General features: G+C 39.9%; 1 protein-coding gene across 1 annotated transcript in view; it reads left to right on the forward strand.

Annotated features, from left to right (window-relative positions):
• LOC102811802 (histone-lysine N-methyltransferase SUV39H2-like) overlaps positions 1-5,011 on the forward strand; it is a 6,159-nt gene extending 1,148 nt beyond the window's left edge. Inside the window, exon 2 of the mRNA XM_006870667.1 lies at positions 4,964-5,011. Coding sequence (XP_006870729.1) covers positions 4,964-5,011 — 48 coding nt within the window. The remainder of the gene's footprint in view (positions 1-4,963) is intronic.
• The last annotated feature ends 5,274 nt before the right edge of the window (positions 5,012-10,285 follow it).

Raw genomic sequence — 10,285 nt, forward strand, 5'->3', positions numbered from 1 at the left:
AAAAAAAAAAAAAAAAGAACTAGGGAACTTGCCTGGGCATTTACAGTAAGTAGCCAGTTAGACAACTTAAATGTTGTCTAATTTAAGTTAAAGGTTGTAGCTCTTGGTATTGTCTTGCAACCCTGATTGCTATGTAGTCAGGTGGTTGAATTACCAGAACCAATCCTGCAACCTATTTTAACCTGCAAGTGTGTATGCATACCAGTTATGGTCCTTTTCACACAGTGGAAAGTTGACCTGCCACCAGTCATGATCTTGTGATGATTTCCTTTGTTCTCTATCCTAGATAATGAACACCATGGCTGTGAGTCATAGCATCTCTTTAGCCTTTGTATTGTGGGCATGCTAATGGATTCCCTTATCAGATGCTTATGTTTATTTTGTCTTTGCTCTGTTTAAGGTTTAATAAAAGGATCTGGTCCTGATGTGGCACTGTAGGTTAATGTGCTGGACTGCAAATTCGTTTGAACTGCAAGGTCAGCAGTTCAAGCACACCAGTCACTCCTTGGTAACCCTGTACAGGGTTGTTATGGGTTGGAAGCAACAACTACAACAACAATGAATATAGGAGGTCCTGCTGTGGCACTGTAGGGTAAGTACTGGACTGGTAACCTCAAGGTCAGCACTTCATACCCACCAGCTGCTCCTTGAAAACTCTATACAGGGCAGGTTGCTATGAGTCGGAAATGGCTCAACAGCACTTAATAACAACAACAAAACAATTATCCATAAGGATCCCTGGTGGTGCAGTAAGATAAGTACTGGACTGCTAACCTCAGGTCAGCAGTTCAAACCCACCAGTCTCTCCACGGGAGAAAGAGGAGACTTTTTGATTCCGCAAATGTTTATAGTTTCAGAAACCTTATACAGGGTGGCTATGAGTCAGAGTTGACTCTTTGACAGTGAGTGGTAGTTGTTGTTCAGTGCTGTTGAATCAGTTCTGACCCATAACGACTCTGTAAAGCATTGTCAAAGAGCGGCTGGTGAGCTTAAACTGCTGACTTTGCAGTTCAGTGCATTAACCCATACACCAGACTCCTGAGCAGTAGGAGTAGCTGTGTAGAATATACAGCCCTGCTGTGGTGCTGTAGAATAAGCATTGGTTATTCTACAACCACAATATTGGCAGCTCAAGCCCACTGGCCACTCTTGGAAACCTTATACAACTAGATGGCATAAAACAACAACATTGAATATGTTTTGGCCTTTTTTCTCCTAGCACAAGAATCAGAGAGATGAAATAAATTTCTTCAAAGCAAGACATTAACTAGTGGCAGAGATGAGGGGTTTGAACATGGCTGCCTGGATTCTAGAGTTGGGTTGTTCTGTGTGGTCCCCTAGGAGAATGACACAAGAGGTAATTTAACTTAACACAGGTGATAATGAAAAGGATGGATGCCAAAAGCAGACAGTGATTTCAGAAACTTCACTAAAAGGAGGTTGAGGTAGGCAGAAGCAAGGATAATTATCCCCATTATAAGGATGACAAACAATGCAGGTCACAGAGCCAAGTTCTCTGATCCCAAGTTTTTGCTCATTGACTCCTCACCCTTAGATTCATATCCCTTTGTAAGTGGCACTGTAGGGTAAGCACTGGACAACTAACCACAAGATCACCAGTTCAAACCCACCAGCCACTTAGAAACCCTATAGAGAATCATTATGAATCAGAATCAACTTAAAGGCACTAAACTACAGTGAGACTTATTAATAACAACAATCAGGTAAAACACATGCTACAAATACCATATATTTTGATTTTGAGTATGTGGTGTGGTGCTGTAGATAAACACTGGACTTCAATGTCAGTTGTTCAAGCTCACCAATCACTCCTGAGAAACCCTATATAGGGTCTATCTATATGAGTTGAAGCTGACTCACAATGTGAGTAAACACACTCACAATGTGTTTTAAAGATGCCCTGGTGGTGCAGTGGGTTAAGCATTTGACTGCTAACAGAAAAGTTAACAGTTTGACCCATTAGCTACTCTAGGACAGAAAGTTGAGGTAGTTCAGTAAGTAATTGTGGCCTTAGAAATCATAAGGGGCAATTTTACTCTCTCCTATAGGGTTGCTATGGGTCAGAATTCACTAGGCAGAAGTGGGTTTGGTTTGGTTTAATAAGTCCTGGTATGACACTGTCGGATAAGCACTGGACTGGTAACTTTAAGGCTGACAATTCAAAACCCACCAGTCACTCTTGGAAACCCTATACAAGATTCCTATTAGTTAGAACTGACTCAATAGCACAACAACAGTAATATGTCTCACCCATAAAAAAAATATGTAGCAACAATATCATTAATATCAAATAATATGATCATGGCAAACAATATTATTAATATCATATGCAAGTAAAATTTTGTTGAAGAGAATTCAAAAATGGTTGTAGCAGTACATGGAGAAGGAGCTACCAGAAATTCAAACTGAATTCAGAAGAGGATGTAGAACAATGTTTGTCTTTGCTGACATCAGATGGATCTTGGCTAAAAGCAAAGAATAACAGAAAGATGCTTACTTGTGTTGCATTGACTATGTAAAGGCATTAGACTCTGTGGATCATAACAAACTATGGATAACGTTGTGAAGAATGGGAAGTTCAAAGTACTTGATTATGCTGATGAGAAACCTGTTGTTGTTGTTGTTAAGTGCCGTCAAATTGGTTCCGACCCATAGCGACCCTGTACAGGATTTCCAAGGCTGTAAATCTTTATGGAAGCAAAAAACCTCATCTTTCTCCTGCGGAACCGCTGGTAGTTTCAAGCTGTTGACCTTGAGGTTGGCAGCCCCACTTGTAACCACTACGCTACCAGAGCTCCTGATATGCAGAGGAATCTGCATATAGATTAACAGTCAGGTGACAAAACTGAACAAGGGCATTACTGACTGGTTTAAAATCAGGAAAGGTGTGTGCCAGGGTTGTATCCTCTCACCATATTTATTTAATATGTATGCTGAACAAATACTCCAAGAAGCCAAATTATCTGAAGAAGAATGAGACATCAGGATTGGTGGAAGATTATCATGACAATCTGCAATACACAGATGACAGAACCTTGCTTATTGGAAGCAAAGAAGACTTGAAGTATTTACAGTATAAATTGTACCAATGCACTTACACTGGATCATTAAATAACATCATGATAAATGAAGAAAAGATTTAAATTGTCAAAGACTTCATTTTGCTTGGATCCCTAATCAAGGCTCATGGAAGCAGCAGTGAAGAAATCAAAGGTCATATTGCATTAGGCAAATCTGCTGCAAAAGACCTCTTTAAAATGTTAAGAGCAAAGATGTCAGCCTGATCCAACCAATGGTATTTTAAATCACCTCACATGCATGTGAAAGTTGGACAATGAATAAGGAAGGCTGTAGAAACATAGGTCCATTTCATTTATGATACTGGCAAAGACTACTCAAAGTACCATGGACTACCAGAAGAACAAACAAATTTGTCTTGGAAGAAGTACAGCTTGTGTGCTCCTTATAAGAGAGGATGACGAGACTTGCCTGTCATACTTTGGACATGTATTCAGGAGGAACCAGTCCCTGGAAAAGGATAACATTCTTGGTAAAGTGGAAGGTCACTGAAGAAGAGGAAGACCCTCGACAAGATGGACGCACACAGTACAGCTCAAACTTAACAGCGATAGGGAGGATGGTGCAGGATGGGGTGGTATTTCATTTTTGTTGTGCATTGGGTCACTGTGAGTTGGAACCAACTCGATGGCACCTAACAGCAGCAAAAACAATGAATTATTAATGAAGTACATTCTAATGTTGTACTTGTCTGAGAAAGAAGCAGATATATCTATAAAATCAATGCAGTGGGATGAACTACATGTCTTTTTAGCATCAAGGTATAAATTGCCGTGGATGTGCAGGAGAAAACTGCTACTCTGCCACACCTGAAAATCAATAAAATCTTGGGAGCTTTGAAACTTAGTCAGAACCAACTAGATAGCATTTCACAACACCAAAGTCATTTTGTTCCCTCTAAACTTTCTTGTTAGAGTCCTGGTGTGATGCTGTAGGATAAGTGCAGGGTTGTAAGGCCAGTTTGAACTCACCAGTTGCTCCTCAGAAACCCTATACTGGGTTGCTATGAGTCAGAACTGACTCAATGGCACTTAACAACAACAAAATTTTCTTGTTAAGAAGCTTCATTTATATAAATCGCCAAACCCTGAAGTCACTACATTTTGGTCCTCCAGTGCCTTGGAGGGGTCTCCATTCTAAAACACATCCCTAAAAATTCTATAATATTTATCATTCTAAGATTTCGGACAATAAAATGTGTCATTGGAATTATTTCCTGTATTATTATAAATGAACAAGAACTCTATAGTTAATAGCTTACATCTAAAACTTTATTGCGTAGTTGAAATCTTAATGTTGATTTCTAGCCTACTCAAAAAACTTTCTGTTTTTTGAAGTTAATAATGATAAGTCAATAATCCATAAATACCATCCTACTATATGCTTTAGCAAGAATTCAGTAAATATTTAGACAAAGCAGGGATTCCTTGTTTCACTATGTTTTTATTTGACTTCAACTTTTCCTATCATTTGACTCTCCTGGTGTGGTGTCATTGAATAAGCACTTGACCTCATGGTCAGTTTGAACCACAGAGTGTGTGGTTTAAACTCACCAGCTGCTTCTTGGAAACCCTGTACACGGTTGCTATGAGTCAGAACCATACTGAACAAGGAATCCCTGCTTTGTCTAAATGTTTACTAAAATTATATTGGAACCAACTCAACAGCACTTAACAACAACAAATGGTGTCCTGGTGTAGCACTATAAGATAAACACTATACTTTTAATGGCAATATTGGCAGTTCAAACCCACCAGCCACTCCTTGGAAACTCTATACAAGGTCTCTATGAGTCTGAACCAATTCAATCATACTAAACAATAACAGTATGTTGCACAAATGTTTTCTTTATTCCTCTCAATAGCTCTATAAGGCAGATATTGCTATTCACGTTTTAGAGAGGGAAGAGTAAGGCACAGAGGAGTCAAGTGTGTATGTGTGTGTATGTGTGTCTATGTCTCGAGGGGACTCATCAGATTACAATCAAGAGAAGTAAATTGGATGCTTGATATTGTTGTTGTTAAGTGCCGTCGTGTCGGTTCCGACCCATAGCGACCCTGTAAAGGGTTTCCGAGGGTGTAAATCTTTACGGGAGTAGAAAGCCTCATCTTTCTCCCGCGGAGCGGCTGGTAGTTTCCAACTGCTGACCTTAAGGTTTGCAGCCTGATTCGTAACCACTATTCTACCAGAACTCCTTTTTTTCTGGTTATAAAAGGGGTCAAAGAAACAGAAAGCGCAAGCTGGTGGGTAGAGAGATAGTCAAGGCAGATATTGCTATTCACACTTTAGAGAGGGAAGAGTAAGGCACAGAGGAGTCAAATGTGTGTGTGTGTGTGTGTGTGTGTGTGTGTGTGTGTGTCTATGTCTCCAGGGGACTCATCAGACTACAATCAAGAGAAATAAATTGGATACTTGATATAGGAATGTTTAAAATGAACACAGAAAGATCAAAGCACCAATGTGGATTTTTTAAAAAAGCCTGAGTTTATTTTTAAATGATGCTTTTTCAGATAGTTAAACTACTTTTGAAAGGAAAACAAGCTGAGGGAAAGTGAAAATAGTAACGGAATGGAACTGGAATGGATCCAACAAATAGAGTAAAATTCTTCCCTTTTTGGGTCACAAAAACTTTGTAGAATGGATCTTGGCAGAAATTCACTAAGTACAGTTCTGTGACAGATGGGAGTAGCAGCCTTGGCAGTGAAGGTAAGGACTGAATGAATTATGAGGGCAGGGGTCTCATTTCCAAACAAGCTGCTGCTGTGTCTGATGTAAGAGAAGGGATTTAGGATTTAGAGTCCACTCTGAGATTCTTCAAGCCTACAGCTGTCAGTCAGACTCTCTATAAAAATGCATAGAATAAAACGTTTTTGCATGGCACTTTGTTTCTGAGTTGAATACGTAGAAATAATAAGAGGAGGTTTCTGATGAATAATTTTTTTGTTATAGACCAATCATGCAAGTACTGTTGTAAAAGAACCAGTTACCAGTTGTTGAATCAATTGCTACTCACAGCGAACCCCTGTATGTCACAGTAAAATGGGGCTCCAAAGGGTTTTCATTGCTGATTTTTCAGATATAGCATGCCAGCCAAGATTGCCCTAGGTGGACTTAAACTTTCAACAGCTTTTCAACTTTCAACAACTTGAACTTTCAAGAACCTTTCTTTTAACAACTAAGCATGTTAACTGTATCATATAGTTGTTGTTGTTAAGTGCTGTTGAGTCGATTCCAACCCATAGCGACTTTATATAGGGTTTCCAAGGAGCAGCTGGTGAGCTTGAACCACCGACCTTGCAGTTCAAACAACTTTTGTTTCAAACAGTCTATTGTTGTAAAGTACTGTCAAATTGTTTCCAACTCATAGTGGCCCTGTATAAGGTTTCTGAAGAGCAGCTGGTGAGTTTGAACTGCTGACTTTGCAGTTCTTATCCTACAGCACCACACCAGGACTCTAACTGCACCATCTAGAAAACAGTTATAACAAAGTCTATTTCAAGTATTAAATAAAGGTATTATCATAATTCATACACAGAGTCCCTTGGAAGTACACTCTATCTATATTTTTATGAACACATAGGAGATTTCTGCTTCTTATCCCCCTTGTTTAAATGATATGTTTTCTTGCCAGAAATGGGATAAGGAGATTTTAAAGGCAAAATCGAAAATTATTTACAATATTTATAAACTTTTCAGTGCCTGAGAAACTTGGTATAATGAAATAAGTAAGTTCTTATCAACGGAGAAAAGATTGAAGTTGTCAAGGACTTCATTCTTCTTGGATCAACTATCGACACTCATGGAAGCAGCAATCAAGAAATCAAATGACGTTTTGCATTAGGCAAATCTTCTGCACAAGACCTTTTTAAAGTGTTGAAGAGCAAAGATGTCAGCTTGAGGGCTAAGATGTGCCTGACCCAAGACATGGTATTTTCAATAACCTCATACGCATGTGAAAGCTGGACAGTGAATCAGGAAGACCGTAGAAGAACTGATGCTTTTGAGTTATGGTGTTGGAGGAAAATATTGAAGGAACCAATAGATCTGTTTTGGAAACAGTGCAGCCAGATGGCCAAGATGGCCAAACTTTGTCTCTCATACTTCAGACATATTGTCATGAGGGACCAGTTGCTGGAGAAGGATATCATGTTTGGTAAGGTGGAGGGTCAGAGAAAAAGAGGAAGACCCCCAATGAGATGGATTGGCCAAGTGGCAGCATCGATGGACTCAAGCGTGGCAACAGTAGTGAGGTTGGCCCAGGATCAGGCAGTGTTTCATTCTGCTGTGCATAGGGTATCCACTTGATGGCACCTAATAATAACAAAAACAATCTAGCTCGGTGTGATGTTGCAGGTTAATGCGCTGAATTGAAAAGCTAGCTTGAACTGCAAGGTCAGCTGTTCAAGCTCATCAGCCACTCCTCAGAAATTCTATACGGGGTCACTATGACTTGGAACCAACTCAATGGCACTTAACAACAACAATCTAGTTTGGTGTGGTGCTGTAGGATAAGCGTTGGACCACAAGGTCAGTTTGAAGCCATGGCAGTTTCAAACTCACCAGTCACTCATTGGAAACCATACAGGGTCTCTATGAATTGGAACCAACTTAACAGCAGTTAACAACAATAACAATGTAGTTTAATCCTCTATGATTAAAGTCATAAGAAAAACATTCTGAGATGCATTTAGATTAAGCTCACCAGTTGCTCCTTGGAAACCCTATATAGGGTTGCTATGGGTTGGAACTGACTCGACGGCACTTAAAAACAACAATGACAACTAAGGAAGAGTTTATAGCCCCAACTGCTGGGATTCCTGTAAGGGAACCCTCAGTTGCAGAGAGCTGCCTCTCTCAAGATCGTGCCTTTCCCTGGCTGGCCCACATCCATTTACTGTTCAAGGAAGGGGTTGAAAAGCCGGGCCCTTTTGGCCCAGCATGGGACAAATCTGATGGGCCATTTTAGTTCAGTTCCGCAGGGGGTATTGTAAAGTTTTTATTGGGCTCAACTTGTAGCTCAGGTTTTTCTTCTGCTCAACCTTGCCTCCTTCCCTTCCTCAGGTGTGGCTTCCAAGAGTGCTCCCTGCACCCCAAACTCTACCTCAGGGTTGGCTTCCTGCAGAACCCACACTAGAACATGCACCCAGAGGTGGCCTGGTAGCGTCTCAATGATCCAGAATGACCACATGTATCAGCAGTATAAGTGTATTTTTAGATAGCATTAGAAAGAAAGTTCTTCCATAAAGTGTTGAAATCTGCCTCTCTGCACATTTGGCTAACTGGTCTCTTCTCCTCGACTAGCCAGTACAAGGTAAGTCTCTTCACATTCTACTTCTTTTATCCCCATTCACTTGCCCTGTAGTTTAAATTGGAAAATGAAGTTTTAGCTGATTCATCATCATCATCTTCTTTGTAACTGTACTGCTGAAATGAGACAAAATTGAAAGGAAATGTAAATTACTCATAGGTGAACAGTTCAGGAAAGATGGAGTAGTTCATCTTGCTCTTTAGGAGACTACCTAAATTTGGCTGGATGGGAAGGGGGTGTTGTAGGAGAAAGCCAGAGTGAGAAGAAAAGCAATGTTCTGCAGCAGAAGTACAGATCTGAAGTCATCTTAGGTAATTCTTTTATCATCTCTGTTGTTGTTAAGTGCTGTGGAGTCATTTCTGACTCAAAGTAACCCTGTATAGAGTTTCTGAAGAGTAGCGGGTGAGTTTGAACCACTGACCGTGCTGTTAGCAATTCAGTGCTTGTCCTACAGTGTCACACCAAGCTTTATTTAATGTCTCTGAGTGCTAACAAATATGTTATTGCTCCTTCTCAATCTTGGTGAAAGGATACATGGTCTACCAAGTGAAGGAATCTGGGACTTGTCTTGTACTTCCTACTTTCCTTCATTCTTTGCATCCACTTACTCTCTACATTTGCATATTTCCTTCTCCCACCACAATAATACATATGGTTTCAGCTCTCTGCTCTTCATGGCTACTGCTACCGCCTTGTTTTGGGCTCTCAATATCTATCACTCTGACTATAGTAATTGCTCTTTTAGGTGTATTTCCTTTCATTTCGTATTGTAGCCAAAGTGAGCTTTCTATAACACCAAACTAATTATCTTAGTTACAGCTGAAACGACTTTGTTGTTATTGTTGTTGTTAAGTGCTGTTGAGTCGGTTCCAACCCATAGCGACCCTGTATAAGGTTTCTAAGGAGTGGCTGGTGAGTTTGAAAAGCCGACCTGTAGTTCAACCCGAACTTGCAGTCTAGCGCATTATCCCACAGTGCCACACCAGGACTCCTAAAACTACTATAATGAAGCATTATTTATTAGAGAAAAACCTAGAAATAACTAATGTAGAAGAATTGATGCTTTTGAGTTATGGTGTTGGAGGAAAATAATGAAATACTGAAAGTGCTATGGGCTGCCAAAAGAACAAACAGATCTGCGTTGGAAGAAGTGCAGCCAGAGTGCTCCTTGGAGGCCAGGATGGCCAAACTTGGACATTTTGTCAGGAGGGACCAGTTGCTGGAGAAGGATATTATGTTTAGTAAGGTGGAGGGTCAGAGAAAAAGAGGAAGACCCCCAACAAGATGGATTGGCCAAGTGGCAGTGTCGATGGGCTCAAGCATGGCAACAATTGTGAGGTTGGCCCAGGCCCGGGCAGTGTTTTGTTCTGTTGTGCATAGGGTTGCTATGAGTAGGTACCAACTCGATGGCACCTAACAATAACAAATTAACCAAGTGGATCATTAAATTGTAATATATTAATATAATAGAGTATTACACACACACATACATACACAATTAACAAAGCACTTAATATAACCATCAACGTGAATGAACTTCATTCATAAATACAATGCTGACCCAAATTATAGGAGATTGATTTTACTATTATACTTATGTAAAATTGGAACTAATCTGTGGTGTTGAAGGCAGATAATGGTTACATTTAGAGATAAGGGTGAAGCAATGACTTGGTAGATGCAGAACAGGAATTTGTGTTGTGGATGTTCCATGTCCTATATTGTTGGTGGTTAGTTACTACTATAAGTCACTATAAGAAAAATCATTGAGTTTAGCAGTTACATATTTTTGTATGTATATTATTCTTAATGAATACATTTACTTTAAATATCCCATAACAATCCTGCCAGAACTACAGCGTAAAGTCAATATTTATA

Source organism: Chrysochloris asiatica, unplaced genomic scaffold (assembly GCF_000296735.1).
Source record: "Chrysochloris asiatica unplaced genomic scaffold, ChrAsi1.0 scaffold00146, whole genome shotgun sequence".
Lineage (NCBI taxonomy): Eukaryota > Metazoa > Chordata > Mammalia > Afrosoricida > Chrysochloridae > Chrysochloris > Chrysochloris asiatica.